The sequence below is a fragment of the Salmo trutta genome, chromosome 15 (assembly GCF_901001165.1).
Source record: "Salmo trutta chromosome 15, fSalTru1.1, whole genome shotgun sequence".
Taxonomy (NCBI): Eukaryota; Metazoa; Chordata; class Actinopteri; order Salmoniformes; family Salmonidae; genus Salmo; species Salmo trutta.
The window spans coordinates 49,268,769-49,293,569 of NC_042971.1; the positions used below are offsets into that span (position 1 = coordinate 49,268,769).

General features: G+C 42.0%; 2 protein-coding genes across 6 annotated transcripts in view; both read right to left on the reverse strand.

Moving 5' to 3' along the window:
- The window catches only part of LOC115149228 (nipped-B-like protein B), a 65,257-nt gene extending 57,749 nt beyond the window's left edge, over nt 1-7,508 (reverse strand). For 2 of the 3 annotated variants that reach the window (XM_029691894.1, XM_029691892.1), the window contains exon 1: nt 3,162-3,540. The gene's annotated coding sequence lies outside the window, so the exon portion shown is untranslated. Of the gene's footprint in view, nt 1-3,161; nt 3,541-7,222 lie in introns of those variants that run through there. The other variant, XM_029691893.1, reaches the window with a different exon arrangement.
- Nucleotides 7,509-8,515: 1,007 nt separating this feature from the next.
- The window catches only part of LOC115149231 (excitatory amino acid transporter 1), a 30,285-nt gene continuing 13,999 nt past the window's right edge, over nt 8,516-24,801 (reverse strand). For all 3 annotated transcript variants that reach the window (XM_029691902.1, XM_029691901.1, XM_029691903.1), the window contains 7 exons: nt 20,008-20,212; nt 19,843-19,885; nt 12,530-12,801; nt 11,563-11,796; nt 11,094-11,288; nt 10,824-10,958; nt 8,516-10,035 (listed from right to left, as the gene is read on the reverse strand). In XM_029691902.1, the coding sequence (XP_029547762.1) occupies nt 9,831-10,035; nt 10,824-10,958; nt 11,094-11,288; nt 11,563-11,796; nt 12,530-12,801; nt 19,843-19,885; nt 20,008-20,212 (1,289 nt within the window). In that variant the 3' untranslated portion in view covers nt 8,516-9,830. The remainder of the gene's footprint in view (nt 10,036-10,823; nt 10,959-11,093; nt 11,289-11,562; nt 11,797-12,529; nt 12,802-19,842; nt 19,886-20,007; nt 20,213-24,801) is intronic.

A 24,801-nucleotide genomic window follows, 5' to 3' on the forward strand; every position in this document is an offset into this window, starting at 1 on the left:
TTTAACTCTTATTTTTCTTTAAACTGCATTGTTGGTTAAGGGCTTGTAAGTAAACATTTCACTGTCAGGTCTAAACCTGTTGTATTCAGCACGTGACAAATACAATTTTATTTGATATGTACATGAAGGTAAAGTGACTAGAAATGTTCTTTAAAAAAATAATCACCTAATAGCAGGAACACCACTATCTAGTGGTAATAACCTGGTAATATCAGGATGTAGGATGTGTGTGGGCTGTCTGTGGGTGGATTTGACAATTTCTTTGAATTCTCTTTGAATCTCATTGTTAGAACATTTTTGGGTCAAAATCAGATGTTAGGTACGATATTTATTAAATATTATAATTCTATCAATTAAAATGGCCAATTTATGTGTAATCAATTAGGTTATTTTCTCAGAGATTAAATTACATTTCAACAAAATAATGTTGAAGGAAAGCTAATCTTATGTTTCTAACAACAGAAACGATTTCAGAACAATCAAATGGTGGGTGTCGAAATCCTCTTTCTTGTGCTTTTTGAGGCGGAACGACCCGACTTCACAAAATAATGGCTGACAAAAATACTAGGATGGAAGCAAATGTAAGTAATTCTAACTTCATAACAAATCGTGCAAAAAAATGTACAGATCAGAGGAATATGTTAGTTCATGTAGATAAGAGTATGCATTTTCTTTTGTCATAAAGTACATTTCCGTTTCTTGCTATTTAAAAAGATATCTGACCAACTAACATTAGCCAGCTAGTTACACATTTAGCTTGCTATATGGGCATTTGCCATTTGTATGAATTGTAATTCGTGTTGATTAATGCTTTAGGGACTCCTGAGCAAACCAGCCTGTAATCTTGTGAAAACCAGTGGCTGTAAAGAATCTAGCTAAAGCATTGAACTTTCCTGCAAATTTAATAAACAATTTTGTAAGCTTGCCTTGCTGTTCATCTAGTTAACTCAACATTAATTGCCAAGAAATTGCAGAAAATGACAGTGAAGGAAATTTGACCGTCACATGTCAAACTGCTATTATGGAAAGGAGCGTTAGGTAGCCTAAAGGTTTGAGAGGCGTGCCAGCAACTGGAGAGTTGCCAGTTCGAATCCCGGGTCCAACTGGAGAATTGGGTGGGAAGTGAGCTGGTAACCAGAGGGTAGCTGGTATCAAATCCAAGATGTCATTGTCTGCTGTTGTGCCCTTGAGCAAGGCACTTAACCCCCCACAAGAACAAGCGTCCAGTGTGGCAGCCCCCGCACCACTACAAAAAACCTGTATATGTATGCATGTGTGCCTTTCGGAGGGGTTGTGTTAAAAGCAGAAGTAACATTTTGGTGGACCTTGTGTGACCAATAAAGTGTCCTTAATCTTAAATCCTGCTGCTTCAGTACTATTCCACATTGAACTACAGCCAGAGGATGGGTACATTACGGGCACATTGTTGTTTTGCAGTTCTCATATGTTAAGTACGTATTTGCTGCATGAGAAATATAAATTAAGCTATTACTGCCGCCAGTACAGGCATTGGGAAAAACACAAGGCTTCTCATCAATGAACTGCGTGGTAGGCTATCCTTCGGTGGCTTCTGCTGTTGGTGAGTGATGTCCCATGCCATAGGGTTATTTATCTCTCCCTACCACTAGTTGCTCTATTTGAGGGACACTCCCCTAACAAGGGGCACTCAGACAAGGGGGAGGGCTAAGGGGGGGTATTGGGATTGATCCAGTGAGGGCCTTCTAAGCATAATTTGCTAGCCAGGAGGCTAACCATTGTTAGCAACTGAGACTCACTCCTTGAGTAACATTAGCTAGGCACATAGTTATAGTTAGCTCATCTAGATATACCTGGATGCCATGATCAATATGACATGCCTTTGATCACCCAGATGGATGAGAACCGTTTGACGGCAAGCAGGATTCATGATTAGGGACTCTTGATTTTACTCTCTGCTGCTGGGGTTGACAACATAGCAGCACATCTGTCTCTCTCCCTCTCTGGCAACACAGTAACGTTAATCAATCAGATACAGTAGCCAGTAGGTTACTAATTGCACAGCCCAGAACCAATTAGGGTCCAACGTATTTCAGCAACTTTCTTATCATCTACTATCATCAAACTTAGTGTTTTACAAGAACCCAGTGTTGCACATCCCTTTTCCTGAAGATCGTTCAAGATTTGCAAGCAATGTACCTATATGTATATGCTTTATCAAGTTAGATTAATATCTACATTTATATGTTGCTAATTTCCCTGTAAACAAATTAATCAACTTTGTTTGAAGTAACCAATCCAGTGCAGAGGGAATGGCTATAGGTATATTTAACATGTTATCAACTAGACAAGACATGTTAAATATATGTGGTGTATGTGATGATTCCATTTAATAAATTGTAACTAGATAACTTGGTAAATAAAGCTGCATCTATAATTGTATAAGTGAATGTAAATTATGCAGAATGTGTACAATTTGGTAGCCTCTAAACTGAAAAGGAAGCTTGCCCAGCTTGTTAGGCAAACGTTTTAACCAGTTTAGTTGCCATCGTTGTAAAAATCTCCTAGCACTAGCTAGTGTGTAGCATTAGTCATTAGATAACTAGCTAAAGCCTATTTCTCAGCACATCTGGCTCCACCATAAACGTCAGCAAACATTAAACTAATGAGAAAATCGTGTAGTTGCATTTGTTCGTTTTGTCTAAATAGCTAACAACTAGCTCGTTAGGTTACGCACCTAGCTAGCTATAATATTCCAAACCTCGCTAGATAGCTAACAAAAGTTAGCTGTGGCTAGCTAACGTTAGCTAACTACCGAGACTGCAACCGAAACCATGCTTGCTTTAACTCGCCCACACAGTCGTTCCTTAGCCACGGTAAGGCCATCCCTTTTGGTTTGTTATCATGATTGTTCGTGCAGATAAGGATTTTATTTTCACCGTCTCAATGGCCTACGTCGGCCTATTAGCTTGCTAACTGAACCTCGGACTTGCCTGAGGAAGCGTAACCCCGACCCGACGCCTATGAGCGGATACAAGGCAATAAGCAAAATAAAGGGAGAAATGACCTATCGGTGCATTCCATAGCATCTAACCAGGTTCACTGAATATTAACAACACCCGTGTAGCCGATCGGAATTGTTTTGTGATGGTGCTCCTAAATCTATCTTGTACAATCATATTTACCTCTGGATGTGTTGATAAAAAGAAATGGTTGCAAAGTGGTTCGAACCGTGTCTCTAGCTCCCTCTCCGTTCTATCGCTCTAACAGCTCCTCCGAGTACCAGTAATAATATAACAACAATAATCCGGGTCGGGAGGGTTCGTTCGTCTTCCTTCTCACTGCAAACATCTATGCTTAAAGGGGGCAAACGTTCCCATAACCGGTACTTGCACCGGTTTCTCCCCAACCCCAGCAGAAAGTGAGTGCAAATTCCGACTGGTTTCGGAAAACAATCCAATGTGAAAAACAGGAACGCTATTGACGCGGTGATAAAAGGGATCCACTCAGACTATCCCCCTTCTCTCGCAGAACAAAATGCCGACCGGAAGAACTGCTGCAGGAATAACTCCCTCCACCGGCGCCAAACCAACTAGCAGCAGCAACCATAGCCAGTAACAGTTACTTCCGCCGCTTTCTGCATTGCTACCCTTTGCTGGGATTTCTACTGTACACTGATAACATCCACGCAGCTACAGTAAATGTTTTGGGGAGGTCGAGGTCACCCGTGAGTATGCAACGAGTAAAACCAATGTAAGTAGTTGAAGCTAGTTAACAAAATAAGATAACTAACGTTAGCATAATGATCATTCCAATACATACATCGTTTCCAATATAGTCATGTGGAAAAAGTAAGTACACCCTTTGGAAAGTATATATATATATATGTATATATATATATTTTTTTTATACATATTTGGACACGTGGATATTTTAGCAAAATTCCAACCACATTCATTGATAAAGGTAACCCAATTTAACATATCACACAAAAAAAATGTTTCTTTGAAAATGTTATGCAATTAAAGAAAAAAAAATCAATTTCCTTATGCAGAAAAAAATGAGTACACCCCTACCTTTTAACATCACCTAAAATGGCTAAAACCAGAATCAGGTGCACCAAAATAGGAGAGTACCTTAAAGATTATAAACTTGGTCTGGTTTGGTCTTAACCATATGGGTGTGTGGGACACATCATGCAAAGATCAAAAAACCTCAGAGGCCCTCAGAAGAAAGATTATGGATGCCCGTGAGGGGTTACAAATCCATTTCCAAGCAATGCAAAGTACATTGTTTCACTGTCCAACGGATCATCTACAAATTAATGAAATTCCAGACCACTGGCAATCTACCTAGGACAGGTCATTCTACCATATTCAGCCCAAGAGCTGACCGAAAGATGCTCATAGAAGTCTCTAAGAACCCCAAGATAACATCAACGGATCTACTGGCCTCTCATGCCACAATCAATATCAAAGTACATGAGTCAACTGTCAGAAAGAGACTGCACAAAGTTGGCCTACATGGGAGGTCAGGAAGGAAGAAAAATAATATCAAGACAAGACCAAAACTACTGGAACAATGTGCTCTGGACAGATGAGTCAAAGGTGGAGTTGTTTGGCCGCAATGCCAGACCAACCATAAAGCATGGAGGCGGTGGCATTATTTTGGGGCTGTTTTGCTGTCTGAGGGCTTGGCCATCTTACCATCATTTAGTCAGCCATGAATTCCATATTGTATCAGAGAATTCTTGAGGAGAATGTGAGGCCATCTGTCAAAAAGCTAAAGCTGAACCGAACATGGATCTTGCAACGGGACAATGATCCAAAACACACAAGCTAAGCTACAACAGAATGGCTCAAACAATAAGCAATGGAGGGTTATAGAATGGCTGAGTCAAAGCCAAAATCTCAATCCTGTCAAAATGTTGTGGGGGGACTTGAAGCGGGCCGTGCATGCAAGAAATCCCTCGAACTTGACACAGTCAAAACAGTAATGTAAAGAAGAGTGGGGAAAAATCTCGATATAAGAGACTGATAGACAGTTACAAGAAATGGCTACATTACGTTTTTCTGCCAAAGGGGGCAACACCATCTATTGAAGCTAGGGGTGTATTTCTTTTTTCCGCACCATGGAATTGTATTTGTTGATTTTTGATGAATAAATGATTGAAAAGTATCATCTTTCAGTTTAATTTGTTAAATTAGGTTACCTTTATCTGTCAATAGTGTTGAAGTGAAGATGACATTAATTTGTCCAAATATTTACAAAAAAATCACTTTCTAGGGGGTGTACTTACTTTTTCACATGACTGTACATGCATAGTAGTTGTGTATTTTATTATTTACTGTACAAGAACATTTGGAATTTGGACTGGCATGAAACCTATCAGTGTTTTGAGACAATTAAATGAACAATAATCAACAGGCACTCTCTCTCTCACACACACACACACACACACACACACACACACACACACACACACACACACACACACACACACACACACACACACACACTTTACAAAACAGTTACTTTATGGAGGTTCTTAGAAATAAAGATATGATGGCAACCATGATAGCAAAGAATTCCAGATATGTTGGTGTTATCTCCTGCTGCATGTACCCACAAGCACACACTTTCACACTTGACTTTTGATTGACAGGTAAAGTTAGTTTAAGTCAGACCTAACACTGCATTCTGCCTATGATAAAGAATCAACAATACCTGAGTTAATTAAAGATGTAATCAGCATAAAACTAATAGAAAAGGAGTAATATGTATATAAACTCTGGATTTCTGATGCTATGTATTGGCCATTGAGAGGCTTTGAAGCCACCGGTTGGACATATTTGCACTCCCCAGTAGGAGTAGTCCTCCATAGGAATGAATGGAATTTTACAGTATTTCAATTAAATGTTTAAAGGACATAATTGCATGTATTTAAGTATTTGTTGTAGAGGGGACAGTGACATTAGTAATCTCTAAAAATTCTACTTTTAGGAATTCTAAGTTAAGGAAAAAGTTATATATTTTGTCATTTTAAATGTTTATGTTTAGCTCACATAATATAATTTAAAAGTATGCATTAAGGTATCTGTAATGTAATAAATGTGGCAAAAACTAATTTAGATATTAATATACTGAACAAAAAAATAAACGCAACATGTAAAGTGTTGGTCCCATGTTTCATGAGCTGAAATAAAAGATTCCAGAAATTTAGCATACGCACAAAAAGCTTATTTCTCTACAATATTGTACACAAATTTGTTAACATCTCTGTTAGTGAGCATTTCTCCTTTGTCAAGATAATCCATCCACCTAACAGGTGTGACATGAAGAAGCTGATTAAACAGCATGATCATTACACAGGTGCCCCTTGTGCTGGGGACAATAAAAGGCAACTCTAAAATGTGCAGTTTTGTCACACAACACAATGCCACAGATGTCTCAAGTTTTTAGGGAGCATGCCATTGGCATGCTGACTGCAAGAATGTCCACCAGAGCTGTTGCAAGAGAATTTAATGTTAATTTCTCTACCATAAGTCACTTCCAACGTCGTTTTAGAGAATTAGGCAGTACGTCCAACCAGTCTCACAACCACAGACCTTGTGTAACCACGCCAGCCCAGGACCCCCACATCTGGCTTCTTCACCTGCGGGATCGTCTGAGACCAGTCACCTGGACAGCTGATGAACTGAGGAGTATTTCTGCCTGTAATAAAGCCCTTTTGTGTGGAAAAACTCGTTCTGATTGGCTGGGCCTGGCTCCCCAGTAGGTGGGCCTGGCTCCCAAGTGGACGGGCCTATGCCCTCCCAGGTCTACCCATGACTGCGCCACTGCCCAGTCATGTGAAATCCATAGATTAGTGGCTAATGAATATATTTCAATTGACTGAATTCTTTATATGAACTGTAACTCAGTAAAATCGTTGAAATTGTTGCATGTTGTGTTTATATTTTTGTTCAGTATAAATGCATTTTTATAGCTTCCAACATATTTTTTACAATGATGGGGAGTGCCAAGATGGAGGCACGGTGTCGTCAACACAGCGTCCCAATAGTCATCTAGTGTATATATAAATAATTGTGCCAGGGCATAAATGTAGCCCAAACAACATTACAACAGCACTCGGTCTCCCTCTTTTGGAAGGACTTGAAAGTGCGCGAACTGACGTCATTGACTGAACAGGTCTGCTTTCAGAAAATCTATAAACAGTAGAAAAACACTATTTTTTCTTTCTTACCTTTTTGTGTTTCTTCCTCTTGCTTGGCATCCCATCAACATGGATGCTCCTGTGTATACAAGTAATTCCCGAGCTGGCAAGCCGAGGTAGCTAGCAAACAAAATTTCCCCTCAGTTTGTAAAGTATGTTACCGTTTTGTAACCGCTGAGCGCTAACGTTAGCTAGCTATGCTAGCAAGCAGAGAACGGGCTTTTCTTTTTAACACCATCTAACAAATGGACATTGTAAATAACATTTGAGAGCAAGTAATTTACCCCCCCAAAATATTTGCAAGCAGATAGCTAGGTAGCTTGCCAATGTTTGTTTGTTTTCCTCACGATAACGTCTCACTCAGGATGCTAAAAAACAGAAATATAATAATTCTATTTCGCGCGCTAGGATCGTCAAGTCACATGACATCACTCTCCCAGCCTACCTCAGTTTCAAGAGTAGGGTCGGTCAGTGAAAGAAGAGTGAAAAATAAAACGGCAACCGCGCATGGTAAATATGGAGGTTTCATGTAAGTATGGATGGTTTTACCTGATTTTAGCTTCTGCAGGTGCTTGTCAGCTAGAGTATCAACCAGAGTTGGGTCAACATTTTAATAAAATACTGTTGATAAAGCCCACATGCCGGTAGATACTGTATCTTTATCAGCTCACATATAGTGCTGCTCATGTCTTACCACAAGATAGCAGCAAATGTCCACAAACGATTCAATTGCAACCTGCTGTTCCCAGAACAGCTTGATAGTGCGAATAGAGGGGACTACTGTAGCTTCTTTCTCTTCCAAACGTAATATTCAACTTTTTTTCTAACATCCATCAAAGATCTTCGCACATAACTACACGATTGTAGATTATTCCGTGTATGAAATCATTACATTACTATACATAAGATATTCCATTTGCCTTTTAAAGCCACAGTCAATACGTTTCCAAGAATTTCAACTAATTAAATATACCCCTTGATTTAGAAGAATGTGACTCGTAGCTCATACTATAATGAGATTAATAGTACAACTGTCTTTAATACCTTATCATAACTAGATAATAAAATAAAGACCTAGGCATATTACTTCATTGTTATGGCTGTGTTGTCATATGAGAACACAGTGTGGCTTTAAGGCACATTGAGATATTTGTTAAATTGGGTTACCTTTATCACATTTTGTCCTATTGCACATGTATTACTTTTCATTGTGTGCTGTGTAGGGTAATACCTACTTTATTATAATTGCTATAACACATGTTATGTAACAGTTTATTACTGTATGTGTGTCATGGAATACAAATCACGAAAATCAAACATTGCTTCCTTTTTACATTTTATTCAAAATGTTATTCACCAAAGACAAATCTACCAGTCCATTTATTTCCTTTTCACCACAAATGTTGCCTTTACAGAAAGTGAACCATCATATCTCAAAACTTAAAGAAAAAAAGAAAGAAAATAACATATTTTCTAAATCCATTTGAGTTAGTTCACACATACTGTAATTATCACGAACTATGTTCCTTGATTTCACTAACCAAGGCATTGGAGTGGCATTTCAGCCCTGAAAACAAATATCTTTCTGCATTGAGATTAAAGAAGACATATTCACGTAAACAACTATCCATATTATATAGTTAATTTACACATTTATCAACATACAATCACTCTACAAAGCCTTAAAAATATTAAACACCTGCTATGTTAAAATAATGATGTACTAAATAGTGAAGGATATTTCAAAGACTCATTTGTCTTAGGGCTGGCTACAAATAGGGAATATATAGTGATAACAATTGTTGGATAAATATATAGTGATGACGATTGTTGGATACATCTCGTTTTAGCCATATTGTCAGCATCACAGCACCACCTTCAAGAATTTGATCAATCAAAATAAAGTAAAAATACAATTGGTGTTGTCATATGCAACAGGAATATTGACAGCATGAAAAAAGTTAATAAAATAAAAAATACACACCACTTGAGGATTGTTATTTAAATTACTGCTTAATTAACCCATGATAGGAAGTTGGTTGTTTTTCACCAGAAACAGCTCATAGGGCCTCATTTCATTAGTTGTAGCAAATAAAATGTAATTGTATTTGTATTTATTATGGATCCCCATTAGCTGCTGCCAAGGCAGAAGCTTCTCTTCCAGGGGTCCACCAAAATTAAGGTAGTTATATACAAATGTGTTCTCTGTTGCTTTTTTTGAAGGATGAAGCTTGCCCAGTCATTCAAACATAGGTTGTCCTTTCATAATTTTACAAAATTCCTTTTGGACATCAACACCCAACACTTTCCTCATTACTTATACCATTGTACTATATACATATTCTAGGACATGACTTAATTCAACATAAAAATACCCAGACAAACCATAAAACAGGTGGCCTATCTATCTCGTAGAGAGGCGGCGGATGTAAGCAATTTGATTGGGCCACTTCAGGGAAAGAAACATTAAAAAAAAGTTGGATAGTAAATAGAAAAGTTACTTTATGAATGACAAAATAACAAAGGAAAGGAAATATGGTAGAGTGACAATAACTGGACAAATATGACAGATTGAAAACAAAAATGAACCAAAACATTCCGTGTGTGCGTGTGCTTGTGTGCACTATTGAGCGTTGATCTACATCTTGCTTTCAGTTTTCGGACGTTTGGCATTTTCGTGGTCGTTTTCCTGAGAGATTAGCTGGTATGGTTTCTTCCTCTCCTCCAGCACAATGTTCCCCATCTCCACATCCTTGGCCTGCAGCTCCTGTCGAGATAGGAATTCCACAATGCCAGCCCCAATGGAGTCACCCAAGACGTTGGTTGTGGTACGCAGTCGGTCACTACAATCCAGGAATAACATAAGAAGAAAAAGCTTAACCAGGGTGAAGGAATCATATACAGTGGAAGGGAAGACAGTGGTCGAGAGGGGTGTCGGGACATACAGTTTTTAAAGAAAACCCTAGCCTATGTCCGCTGGGACGTTTGGTCATGTTATATTGAACAGGTCAAAACATTTACCTATTTCCTGCTTTTGATTAAAGGTAAACTAACGTCTTTAGATTACTCATAGTCAAAAGAATGCAGAGGGGAAATAGTCCACAGCATTATCAGCAGAGACAATTCCAATCTACTGTTAAAGAGTAGTCAGAACACTCCCTATAGGCTATCTCATATTCTAATCACTGTGAGAAACATCCATGTTTTCATTAAATGAAGCTTTGACTCTGTCTGCACATTCCATCCCTCCTAGTTTATGGAGAGTGGGATTTTTTCTCACTACCCAATTAGCTGTGTAATTTCTGGGAAGGGAATTCTAATTGAAATCATTAATTTGGGCAACCTAATTATGTTTCTATGTTAAAACTAAAAAAATATGCAATTCCAAAAAGTGGAGCAAGATCCGAGGGATAGTACAAGTGTGTCACTAGGGTTGTAGTTGATAAAAAAGGATGTTCGACCTTTAAAATGAAAGATAAATGGTTTGCGTTTCAGTTCCAGTCATTATACAATTTGTATACTATAGACAATAAGTAGTGTGCGTATATTTGCACCATTATAGCTTTATCATTATTCAAATATAATGTATCTATTCTCATGTCTCAATCTGAAAATGGGAAAAATTACTCACAGGAACCAATCAACTGCAATGATGAGGGTGATGTCATCCGTGGGAAGTCCGACAGAGGTCAACACAATCACCATGGTGACCAGTCCAGCCTGTGGTATCCCAGCAGCTCCAATACTTGCTGCAGTGGCTGTGATGCTGTTTTATAACACAAAATGATATATTTTAAACTCTTATCTTGATAAATCATGTAATGTAGTTGTAAACATATCAACATCTTTTGATTCTGTAAACATAAACTTTAGCTTATTAACATTAGATACAAATTCTTACCTGATTGTAATGATCTGACCTAAGTTCATGTCCATGTTGTTAACCTGAGCTATGAAGATAGCTGCCAGAGCCTCGTAAAGTGCTGTTCCATCCATGTTAATGGTGGCGCCAACCGGCAACACAAACCGCGTGATGCGCTTATCCACCTTGTTGTTCACCTCCAGACACTTGAAGGTGATGGGAAGGGTTGCTGAGCTGAGATAGAGACGGAGAGAGAAACAGGTGGTGTTTGAGTGGTTGTTGTTTTAGTTTTTTTGTATTAGATCTATTCATCATATTCTCCAGGGGTAAGCGTTAATAACTCTACTAACGAGGATGGTGATGTCTTATAGGCACAATCTGATCAAAAACACTCCTGGCCCTACTATAATAGGCTTTGATTTGACATGAGTCAGGGCCAAGTCAGGCGAGGCTACAGTGTGGGGTAGTCCGAGCAGGCCAGGGAGGAGATTAATGTAAGGGGACCAACCTGGAAGAGGTTCCCAGGGCTGTGATGAGGGCCTCCACAAGCCCCATGATGAAGATGAAGGGGTTCAGCCGTGTGATGGCGAAGTACAGGCCGGGGAGGATGATGAAAGCGTGGATGGACAGGCCTATGATCACCGTGATGGTGTACATGGCCAGCTGACCACCCATCTCAGTGATGTCGTCCATCTCCACGATCTTCCCCGATATGAGGAACATGATACCGATTGGTGCATACCTGTAGAGCAGAGGACGGAGAAGAGGTTATGCTGGGGAAGGATATGGTCACATAGTTAAAAGGGCCTTATTTTTCTGTGTAATACTGTAGGCCTGAAAAAGTAAAATGTTTAGTCTCTCACGGACAGACATTTGAGAAATCATCAGTGCATTCTGAGAGTGCAAAGCACAGGCTATGAAATTACCTTTATTCATAAACAAAACTTGGTTTAAATCTGTCAAATATCTGACTGGGAATATTTTGGATTTAATTGAGTGAAAATGTCACTGGTCTTGGTTACAAAGCCATGTAATTCATCTGTGGAATAATTTAGCATCAGGAAGCTACATGCCCTGAGACGGTTCTATGTTGGCCAATTATGAGATTGTGGTCCTGCAATTATCTCAGTAACCCTAAAGGCCTATATCAGATCATGCCTGTTTATACTTACCAGATAATTCATAACAAAACCTCAGGCAAGAGGCTAAATAAAGCCATTTCATTGAATTGAGACGGAGAGATACACATAGTAACTCCCAACTCTGCAGGCACTCTATAGGTAGACTTAACATTCCAAAGCATAGATGTGGAGATTTCTCTGTGCCTGATCTAATCATGAACCACATGCAATGCAGGGGGTTCGCATAAACACACACACACACACACTCACCTAATGAATGATTATTGGACCATCATCATAACACACACACACACACCATCCTTATAAACACCTATACACACACCAACTACTCACCACATGATAATTGCCACCAGTCTCATGATAGCCTCATTGAGGCTGTCGAAGAAATCCCTGAGGGGCTGGCCCTGCTCCTTCATGTTGCCGATGATGAGGCCAAAGCACATGGAGAAGACCACCAGCCCCAGGGCATTGACCCCGTTCACCGTGCCCGGGATAGGGATCACCTCCTCCCGGGTAATCTGCTCAGTCAGGTTGGTCAGGTTGAAGACCGAGTCGTTCACTGTCACCGTTACATGGACAATTCGCTTCCCGTATTTGGTTTTGAACTGGAGGGAAAGAGCCGGTTAAATGAGTGATGGGTTATCATTGTCTTGTTAAAGTGATGATCGCATGTCATTTCCTTTAGTGAAAGTGTTACTGAAATAGTATTTTTTAAGTCATGTTACTGAATATTAACTCAGCCTCTTCATTTTGGCCTGTGCTCCAGTCTTCAAGTGGGATTTTGATGTGCATCTACTGAACATAGATAAGGTACCTAGGTTGTCAGACAGCCCTTTCGATAGACTAGAGAGCAAAAACTCTAAAGGCACCTGCCCCACTCATTGCAGCCTTGTGAATTAAACAATGGGCCTCTGTATGGCTGGAGCAGTATTCTGTAAGGTCCAGCTGGATCTATGATGACCCTGTATGGGGAGAGGGTCCAGACCACAAAGTGTTGAGCTCCCCATGGACATGGTCTCTTCCCCCCCACCAAAAGCCACGGAAAAAATGTTTAGAATGACAGGAAATTAGCTCAGACCTTGCCCGGGGCCATGCGAAACTGCGGTACGCCACAGCCGCTGATGATCATTTTTTATTTACACATGGCAGCAGAAGTCCAGGCTGTATCACAACCGGCAGTGATTGGGAGTCCCAAAGGGTGGCGCACAATTGGCCCAGCGTCGCCCGGGTTAGGGTTTGGCCGGGATAGGCCGTCATTGTAAATAAGAATTTGTTCTTAACTGACTTGCCTAGTTAAATAAAGGTTAAATTAAAAATAAAATAAATTAAAAAAGTCAGATTTTGAGATTTGTTCCTAGTGGTCAGAATTTTTCTTCCAGTGTAAATAAATGTCCCCCTCAGTTTTGGGTTTCTATGTCTCTTATGTAATGATTTCTCTGCTCAGAAATTCCAAAACCAGCAAGCTTCCTCTGAAAATGTCAATAATGTATCCATTCACAAAAAGTATTTTGCAAAACGTATCCTTTTTCATTACCATCATTATTTCAATAGAACCATTTCCTGTGGCAAATTTTTACTTAGGGAAAATCTGCTTATTGAATGAGGAAAGCTGTTTTACTTTATACCTTTCAGACTGTCAGTACAGTTGAAAGTATGGATTATATCTCTCGCGCTCCACACAGGTCAGGTAATAATAAAAACAATCACGCTGTTGATGTGACAGCTTGAGAAGACGTGCCCGCGGTTCATAACAAACCATACGTCAGACCACGCACTGTCTCTCATTTCTTCTCGCAAAGTTATTTTAGCCATATTGCACAAGTTGACTGCTTCACTGCTCCCATTTTTCGAATTGCATTTTCCCAGGTCCCAGTAAGGTAGGGGTTCCCAAACTTCTTTTGGACCACGACCCCATTTTGATATCTGAAAATTCTTGCGAGCACAACCATGTGAAAAAAATGATGTAATTAACAGCAAATGTTTACTTTTTTATTTGGGGCTATGGCAGAATTGAAAAACATTCTTACAGTATTTCTGATTGGCTTCTCAACTCACCATCACATACTTTTAATGTGGGGCTGTGACAGTCAATTCCAAATTAGTCTGACATAATGTCTCTTATCTCACCACCACTAATAAAATGGGTGTGCTTGATGCATGTCACGTCAGAGATTCTCAAAGTCAGGGGGTGTGGTCGACAGTACGCACCTCATCTCTGCTGTGACATCCAACCTGGATCTATATTTGGTTTTAATGCAGACGAGAGCACTGAATCCAGCTTCACACAGATATGAGCTGGTGAAGGGTACCATGAGGTTTATAGTGCTTTCAAAACAACTGGGAACTCTGGAAAAATACGAGCTCAAATCATGGCTTCAGTGATCTTCAGGTCGGAAAGTCTGAGCTCGAGAAACGATTTTTCCCAGTCTGCGCTTGTTTTTTTTCAGAGTTCCCAGTTGTCTTGAATGCACTGAAGTCGGAGATTTCCGAGTTCCCACTTACAAGTTCCCAGTTGTTTTGAATGTGGCATAAATGCTTAGAGGGAGACGGCAGGGTATTCCCTTTGAGTCAGGAACAAAAACTCCTCCGTAGTGACCCGTGAATGCATTCGGTCACATGACCGCTCGATTAACTGTTCGATTTCACTTACCGGCATGTCAACTGAGCCAGGATCACAGTCAAACAGATTGGGAAGTAGGTCCCAAAGTGCTCTTCCAAGCATTGGAGGTGAACAGTCATCACTCATGTTGGACACTTACAGATGCTGTTTTCTGTCAGTAACATGCACAGGTGAGGGAAGGGGGCATGGCTTTTGGAAGACTCTCTCCAATAAGAATACTTTCCTCTGAATCCACTGATTCGGTCACTCATCTGTAGAATGTTTTTTAAAAAAAAAGGTTTTTATCACTTTCCAATTGGTAGTTAGTCTTGTTCCATCACTGCAACTCCCATACAGACTAGGGAGAGGCAAAGGTCGAGAGCCATGCATCCTCCAAAACACAACCCGCACTGCTTCTTGACACACTGCTTGCTTACCCTGGAAGCCAGCCACACCAATGTGTCGGAGGAAATACCGTACAACTGGCGAGCAAAGTCAGCATGAATACGCCCAGCCCACCATAAGGAGTCACTAAAACGCAATGGGACAAGGACATCTCGGCCAGCCAAACCCTCCTCTAACCTGGACGACGCTGGGCCAATTGGTCACAGCCAGCTGCAACACAGCCTAGGATCGAACCCGGGTCTGTAGTGACACCTTTAGCACTGCCTTAGACCGCTGTGCCACTCGGGAGGCCACCCGTAGAATGTTTTTGTATTTCCCCTGCATGCTTGTGTTCAGTTCGTTCAGTTTCCCAAATATGTCTGTTACATAGTCAGGGAGAAACATTTTCTTTTCATTACACAGAAAGTCAACTAAGTCAGTTTTTTTTACATACATTATGAATGACAACAGTACCTCTCTCAATGAGAAAAATTGTTCTAACACTCGATTACCACCCAGCCTCAGTATGAAATAGAACATTGTCATGCCTCCACATAGTTTTGCGAACAGGCGTGCACGCAGTGGATGTGGTTTGATATAGTTTACAATCTAAGTTACCTGCTGCAGTATATCTCAGAGTTCTGTGCTCAGCTCTTTTGTCGCCAATTGCTCTCGGTGTATCGTGCAATGCGTGCATATGACAGAGGGAGACACAAGCCTGCCCGCCATAGATGGAGCCCCATCTGTGCAAAAGCCCACCATTCGATCCCATGGAATCTGTTTTTCGTCAATATAGCCACGCAGCACAATGAACATCCCCTGTACTGTTTCAGGTAGCCTAGTGGTTAGATTGTTGGGCTAGTAACCAGAAGGTTGCTGGATTAAATCCCAAGCTGACAAGGTAAAAATCTGTTGTCCTGAGCAAGGCAGTTAACCCACTGTCCCTGGGCACTGAAGATGTGGATGTCAAGGCATCCACATAAAGCAGCACCCTGCACCTCTCTGATTCAGGTAGGGTTAAATGCGGTAGACACATTTCAGTTGAATACATTCAGTTGGACAACTGACAAGGTATCCCCCTTTCCTTCATGCTTGGGAATTGTGAGACAGAACAATATGTCTTTGTGAATAGCATCCCCTGAAATGTATAGTGAACAAAAGTTAATGCATGGACATCTTGGCCCTCACAGTTAATGTCCATTTGGAGAGCATAAGCTGGGGAGTTTTGAGTCATTCAGTCAGTTTCCTCTTGATTGCTAACAATAGCAAAAATTGTTCGTTTAACAGTGTTAACTCACAAAGGAATTGATTTGAGTCTCGGTGCCTCTGCCTCCCCACACATTGTTTTTTCACCATATGAATTGTGGCTAGTAATATCAAAGTCTCTGCAATAGTGTGTGGTTTCATAGCGTAGCGGGCCTAGTCATTCACTGTGGGAATGATTCAAATGCAATGGTCAAGTGCGGCCTTTTCCCATGATCTAAGGGCGTTCTCTGGTTGAATTTGATCTTCTAGATTAGAATAATTTTCATTTAGATTTTTAAGGTTAATCATTACAATGATTTTGAGATACAAAGACAATATTATAATATACCTGCAAAACACCAGTCTCAACGTCAACAGTGAAGAGGCGACTCCAGGATGCTGGCCTTCTAGGCAGAGTTGCAAAGAAAAAGCCAATCTCAGACTGGCCAACAAAAAGAAAAGATTAAGATGGGCAAAACACAGACACTGGACATAGGAACTCTGCCTAGAAGACAAGCATCCCTGAGTCGCCTCTTCACTGTTGATGTTGAGACTGGTGTTTTGCGGGTACTATTTAATGAAGCTGCCAGTTGAGGTCTTGTGAGGCATCTGTTTCTCAAATTAGACACTCTAATGTACTTGTCCTCTTGCTCAGTTGTGCACCGGGGCCTCCCACTCCTCTTTCTAATTTGGTTAGACCCAGTTTGCGCAGTTCTGTGAAGGGAGTAGTACACAGCGTTGTACGAGATCTTCAGTTTCTTGGCAATTTCTCGCATAGAATAGCTTTCATTTCTCAGAACAAGAATAGACTGACGAGTTCTTTGTTTCTGGCCATTTTGAGCCTGTAATCAAACCCACAAATGCTGATGCTCCACATACTCAACTCTAAAGAAGGCCAGTTTTATCGCTTCTTTAATCAACAGTTTTCAGCTGTGCTAACATAATTGCAAAAGGGTTTTCTAATGATCAATTAGCCTTTTAAAATGATAAGCTTGGATTAGCTAACACAACGTGCCATTGGAACACAGGAGTGATGGTTGCTGATAATGGGCCTCTGTACGCCTATGTAGATATTCCATAACAAATCTGCCGTTTCCAGCTACAATAGTCATTTACAACATTAACAATGTCTACACTGTATTTCTGATCAATTGAATGTTATTTTAATGGACAAAAAATGTGCTTTTCTTTCAAAAACAAGGACATTTCTAAGTGACCCCAAACTTTTGAACGGTAGTGTGTGTGTGTGTATATATATACACACACACACACACACACACACACACACACACACACACACACACACACTACAGTGTAATATATATATATATATATATATATATATATATATATATATATATATATATTATACAAATAAAAAAATGATTTTGGACAATCTCCCGCAAACCCATTTTCATATCAGGCGACCCTTAGTTTGGGAACCGCTTCAGTAGGGTAGGATAAACTCTGTGTGAGTTGTGTGTACTGACAGTCTGTCATCAACAGCCTGTGACCTGTGGGTCGAAGTGCGAAATTCGCCCTCCAAGGCTGTGTGGCAGCTCTCTCCTACCTATCCCTTTTATATCGGTGGATATCGGGCTTCCTTGTCTTGTGCTAACTTTAATAGCTTACCAGCTAATGTGTGTGTTGGCCACCGTACTCCGGTGCTAACCTTGTCAAGATATCCTCCACTGCCATGCTTGTTATCGAGACCACGGGGCACTAGTCATCCTTCGACTGTTTAAATCTCAAAACGGGTCCCTTTCCCTAGATAACCACGTCTCAGAGCGTGCACGCCGTCTAGGAAGATTGTTAGCCTAGCCAGCTATACGAAGTGAGATTCGAACTGCCTCCCCCAGGCATCCCTCTCCCCTGGTATTACTAGGACTCTACAAGCTAGCTAGCTAACCAACTCAACCTACTGTAGCTGCCACTGTGTGTCCTCAGCTAGCTAACCAACTCAACCTACTGTAGCTGCCACTGTGTGTCCTCAGCTAGCTAACCAACACAACCTAGCTGCCACTGTGTGTCGTCAGCTAGCTAACCAACTCCACCTAGCTGCCACTGTGTGTCGTCAGCTTGGCTTACCAAACGACAGCCGTTCGTGAGTGTTTTTCATAAATTAAGCCTACATTTAAACATGGTATCTCTCCTGCTCCAGCCTTGCGGTCGTAGCTTGGCTCACAATAAATTATTTTGAGGTTGCTGTACAACTCCTGCCAGATTATTGTTGCCCTCTACCTTTACTGTTTATTGTGGTAGCTGCTCTGTTATACAGTCTTCAGTTACTATTATATTAGTTAATTTGATTCATTAGTATATTTGCATGAGAATATATATTTCGATTTTTTTCTTCACATTCTTAGCTGAGAGACTACCACATCACCATTGCTGGGCATGCATGGCTGCTCCTCATTTGGAGTTGAACTACAAGTGGAAGATGGTCATGACCTGTTCCCCGCCTGCCTAGGCATTGGCCACCTGCAAGATGCCCTCTCTGACCCCTGCATTAACTGCACCATCATGCCTGTGAAGGTGAGGGAAGCGCAGCTAGCCAGAGTTGAGGGCCTGGTTTTCACAGATAATTTGAGTCTCTGTGCCTCTGCCTCCACACACATTGTTTTTTCACCATATCAATTGTGGCTAGTAATATCAAAGTCTCTGCAATAGTGTGTGGTTTCATAGCGTTGTTCGCCAGGACCCACCCAGGGCTACCAAGAGAGGGAAAGCCCACAAAACTCTATATGCAAGCCTCGGAGCACTACAGGAAGTCAGACCAGCTGTTCGTTCCTGCGTCAAAAGGCCTTGCATTGTCCAAGCAGAGGCTTTCACACTGAGTTGTGGATGTCATCGCTCAGGCCTATAATGGTATAGGGCTCCTTGTTCCAGAGTGTGTGATATGTCACTCTACCAGAAGTGTTCCCACATCCTGTGCTCCGCTGAAAGGCGTCCCTATGAATGAGATATGTGCAGCTGTTACCTGGTCGTCGCCCTGCACGTTCTTAAGATTTTACAAGGTCAACGTCTCATCCTGCCACACCATGGGACCTGCCATTCTCCCAGTGACATTGTCGCATTAATCAGAGGTTAATAGTTAATAGAAGTTACGATTGTAACTATGGTTCTACGAATACCTGTAAGACCGTCAGTACTTTCCTGTCACTCTGAATCTTTGGGCAAGAAGATTTTCTGAGACAGTGCGTGGTCTGATGTATGGTTTTATATGAACTGCGGGGGCACGTCCTACCACGCTGTCACATCACCGACGTGACTTTGTTGTTGTTATTACTCGACCTGTGGGGAGTGCGAGAGATATCATCCACAATTTAAACCGTACTGGCGGTCTTCAAGGTATTCGTAGAACCATAGTTAAATTTGTAACATCCGTTTGTAGTAACAAAGTCATTAAATGCTTTACCTGCTGTGTGCAGGCCTGGACCATGTTTGGTGGAAACATGTTTCTGAAATGAAAGAGCATGATCATCACAATGAATGAACACAGGGGTACAATGGCACAAAAACAGTTCATATTTCCTCCACTAAACCCCTGACCCTCCTCCTACTCTAGTATGCAGCTAGCTACCTGATGAGATCCAGGAAGGCGTCGGCAGGGCTGATGTCCTCTATCTTCGACTGTTTCATGAACTCATCCTTAGATCCTTTCCCAGGGTGGATCATGAGCACCACGATGATGCCTATGATGACAGCGATAATGGTGGTGGTCATGTAATACACCACAGCTCGCATACCCATCTTTCCTGAAGCCTTACTGTCCAGTGCTGCCATGCCTGGTTTGGAGAGACAGGGGAGATGTTGTTTAGAAGAACAGTATTATCCCATTGTGCAACATTTCTAACATTTCTTCATAGCAGTGGCATGAAAACACTTGAAATAGCAATTGCCTGTAGCCATATTAGCCTGCATTCTGGATAGCTCCTGAAGCTATGCTGATGTGTTGGATGGTGTTGGAGCCAGAGAGACAGAAGGGAGAGTCCTTGCTCTGGTCAAGGAAAACCCAATGCCCTAAGGCAGAGACAGGAACACTGTGAGAACTGAGGGACCACAGAATTGTTGAGAAGTGTCTATGCCATAACAGGCAATTGTTGGCTGGTATTGGAATAGCAGGGTTCTCAGATATCTCATCCTCAGACAATGGGTGAAAATGAGGTTGAACTCAGTGAACTGGGGCTATCAGGTGTAACATAAAGAGACCAGTGGCGACCCGTCATTCTGTTTTGAGCCCAACATTTTTACCAAAAAAATGATTAAATATATTTTCTTTTTTGGGGGGCTTGCCTGTTTTGCATGTTATTTTGGCATTAATACGTGTCACATATCAGTTCGCAAACAATGTAAAAAATATATATATCATTGCGTTAATAAAGACGCATACAAACATGGTCTCTTTTTTGTTTTCTTGAGTAAGGCAGCTCCAAAATGCAGGTGTTTCAGCCTAGCTCAGTGCTTTCTGTGGTGGTGGGGCAAGCCAGCAGAAAAAATGGAGCTTTGCTCCGTGATTGGGTCAGTGTTCTGTCACTCATGGGGACACTACATCACCGCCAAGTCTAAGGGTAGACCTCGAAAATTCTAGCCATTTGGGTGTTGCCATAGAGTTATATTAGAAGTGCCCATCCAAGAAGGCTCAAGGTCATTGGCCACAGAAATAATTACATCAAATCACGTTATAAAGTTTAAGTCAGAAGTTTACATACACCTTAGCGAAATACATTTAAACTCAGTTTTTCAACAATTCCTGACATTTAATCCGAGTAAAAATTCCCTGTCTTAGGACAGTTACGATCACCACTTTATTTTAAGAATGTGAAATGTCATAATAATAGAAGAGTGAGATTTATTTCAGCTTTTATATATTTTCTTCACATTCCCAGTGGGTCAGAAGTTTACATACACTCAATTAGTATTTGGTAGCGTTGCCTTTAAATTGTTTAACTTGGGTCAAACGTTTCGGGTAGCCTTCCACACGCTTCCCACAATAAATTGGGTGAATTTTGGCCCATTCCTCCTGACAGAGCTGGTGTAACTGAGTCAGGTTTGTAGGCCTCCTTGCTCGCACACTCTTTTTCAATTCTGCCCACAAATGTTCTATAGGATTGAGGTCAGGGCTTTGTGATGGCCACTCCAGTACCTTGACTTTGTTGTCCTTAAGCCACGACTTTGGAAGTATGCTTGGGGTCATTGTCCATTTGGAAGACCCATTTGCAACCAAGCTTTAACTTCCTGGCTGATGTCTTGAGATGTTGCTTCAATATATGCACATCATTTTCCTACCTCATGATGCCATCTATTTTGGGAAGTGCACCAGTCCCTCCTGGAGCAAAGCACCCCCACAACATGCTGCCACCCCCGTGTTTCACGGTTGGGATGGTGACCTTCGGCTTGCAAGCCTCCCCCTTTTTCCTCCAAACATAACGATGGTCATTATGGCCAAACAGTTCAATTTTTGTTTCATCAGACCAGAGGACATTTCTCCAAAAAGTACAATCTTTGTCCCCATGTGCAGTTGCAAACCGTAGTCTGGCCTTTTTATGGCGGTTTTGGAGCAGTGGCTTCTTCCTTGCTGACGGGCCTTTCAGGTTATGTCGATATAGGACTCATTTTACTGTGGATATAGATACTTTTGTACCTGTTTCCTCCAACATCTTCACAAGGTCCTTTGCTGTGGTTCTGGGATTGATTTGCACTTTTCGCACCAAAGTACATTCATCTCTAGGAGACAGAATGCGTCTCCTTCCTGAGTGGTATGACGGCTGTGTGGTCCCATGGTGTTTCTACTTGCGTACTATTGTTTGTACAGATGAACATGGTACCTTCAGGCATTTGGAAATTGCTCCCAAGGATGAACCAGACTTGTGGAGGTCCACAATTTATTTTCTGAGGTCTTGGCTGATTTCTTTTGATTTTCCCATGATGTCAAGCAAAGAACCACTGAGTTTGAAGGTAGGCCTTGAAATATATCCACAGGTACACTTCCAATGATGTCAATTAGCCTATCAGAAGCTTCTAAAGCCATGACAATATTTTCTGGAATTTTCCAAGCTGTGTAAAGGCACAGTCAACTTAGTGTATGTAAACTTCTGACCCACTGGAATTGTGATACAGTGAATTACAGTGAAATAATCTGTCTGTAAATAATTGTTGGAAAAATTACTTGTGTCATGCACAAAGTAGATGTTCTAACCAACTTGCGAAAACTATAGTTTGTTAACAAGAAATTTGTGGAGTGGTTGAAAAATGAGTTTTAATGACTCCAACCTAAGTGTATGTAAACTTCTGACTTCAACTGTATGTACAGTAGCTTTGATTGGACTGATCATGTCAACATCATACTTTCAAAATCTTAGCTAGCAGTCATCATGAATCAAGTCAACAATCTACTGGCAAATCCTTTTTAATCCTTGTCATATGAAGAGAAATAATGAAGAAAAATTATAGATAAAACATATCGGTGCTCATTGTCCATTGGACATAAACATGACACAACAAGTTGGAAATCGCAAATTCAACAATGAGTGGTTTGGAAGGAATCAGTGACAAGGGCTGTGTGGTCCCAAAACTGGGGTTAAGGGGCTCTTTTCCAAGTTTAAAATTACATTGACATTTACGTCATTTAGCAGACGCTCTTATCCAGAGCGACTTACAAATTGGTGCATTCACCTTATGATATCCAGTGGAACAACCACTTTACAATAGTACATCTATATCTTTTTGGGGGGGAGGGTAGGGGGGGGGGGGTTAGAAGGATTACTTAATCCTATCCCAGGTATTCCTTAAAGAGGTGGGGTTTCAGGTGTCTCCGGAAGGTGGTGATTGACTCCGCTGTCCTGGCGTCGTGAGTGAGCTTGTTCCACCATTGGGGTGCCAGAGCAGCGAACAGTTTTGACTGGGCTGAGCGGGAACTGTGCTTCCGCAGAGGTAGGGAGGCGAGCAGGCCAGAGGTGGATGAACGCAGTGCCCTTCTTTGGGTGTAGGGACTGATCAGAGCCTGAAGGTACGGAGGTGCCGTTCCCCTCACAGCTCCGTAGGCAAGCACCATGGTCTTGTAGCAGATGCAAGCTTCAACAAGAAGCCAGTGGAGTGTGCGGAGGAGCGGGGTGATGTGAGAGAACTTGGGAAGGTTGAACACCAGACGGACTGTGGCGTTCTGGATGAGTTGTAGGGGTTTAATGGCACAGGCAGGGAGCCCAGCCAACAGCGAGTTGCAGTAATCCAGACGGGAGATGACAAGTGCCTGGACTAGGACCTGCGCCGCTTCCTGTGTGAGGCAGGGTCGTACTCTGCGAATGTTGTAGAGCATGAACCTACAGGATCGGGTCACCGCCTTGATGTTAGCGGAGAACGACAGGGTGTTGTCCAGGGTCACGCCAAGGTTCTTAGCACTCTGGGAGGAGGACACAAGGGAGTTGTCAACCGTGATGGTGAGATCATGGAACGGGCAGTCCTTCCCCGGGAGGAAGAGCAGCTTCGTCTTGCCGAGGTTCAGCTTGAGGTGGTGATCCGTCATCCACACTGATATGTCTGCCAGACATGCAGAGATGCGATTCGCCACCTGGTTATCAGAAGGGGGAAAGGAGAAGATTAATTGTGTGTCGTCTGCGTAGCAATGATAGGAGAGACCATGTGAGGATATGACAGAGCCAAGTGACTTGGTGTATAGCGAGAATAGGAGAGGGCCTAGAACTGAGCCCTGGGGGACACCAGTGGTGAGAGCACGTGGTGCGGAGACGGATTCTCGCCATGCCACCTGGTAGGAGCGAATGAATGATTAACATTCAACATTGGCCATGCTGGCTTCCATGCCTCAGCCGGCTCGCCAGGCTGTCACGCTCCTGCCATTTTGTTGGGCTCCCACGCCCCAACTGGCTTGCCCAGCGCCCATGTCTCGGCCGGTTCGCCCAGGTGGCGCCCCAAGAGGGAGGGGTACTGTCACGTCTGCTCCCGCTCTTTCCTCCCTGGCGCTTGAGGGTGCCAGGCTGCCCTCCATCACGCACTCCTTCCATTCATTACACACACCCGCCTTCCGTCGTCACGTGCATCAGCGATATTGGACTCACCTGGACTCACTCATCACCTGTTATTACCTCCCCTATATTTGTCAGTTCCCCAGCTCTGTTCCCCGCTTCTGCATTGATTGTCTTTTGTTTGTGTTACTCGTTTGCTGACGCTGTTCCTGTCTCATTCCATGTCTGTTCTACATTAAATGTTTTACTCCCCGTACCTGCTTCGTCCCTCCAGCATCAACCCATGTGACAGAATGCAGCAGCCATCACACAAAGCATCGGGGAGTACTGGCGTTCCGGTTGGTATGGTGGCATCGGCTCTGGGTCACCACCAATGGAACCGGGGGTGCCTAGCCAGC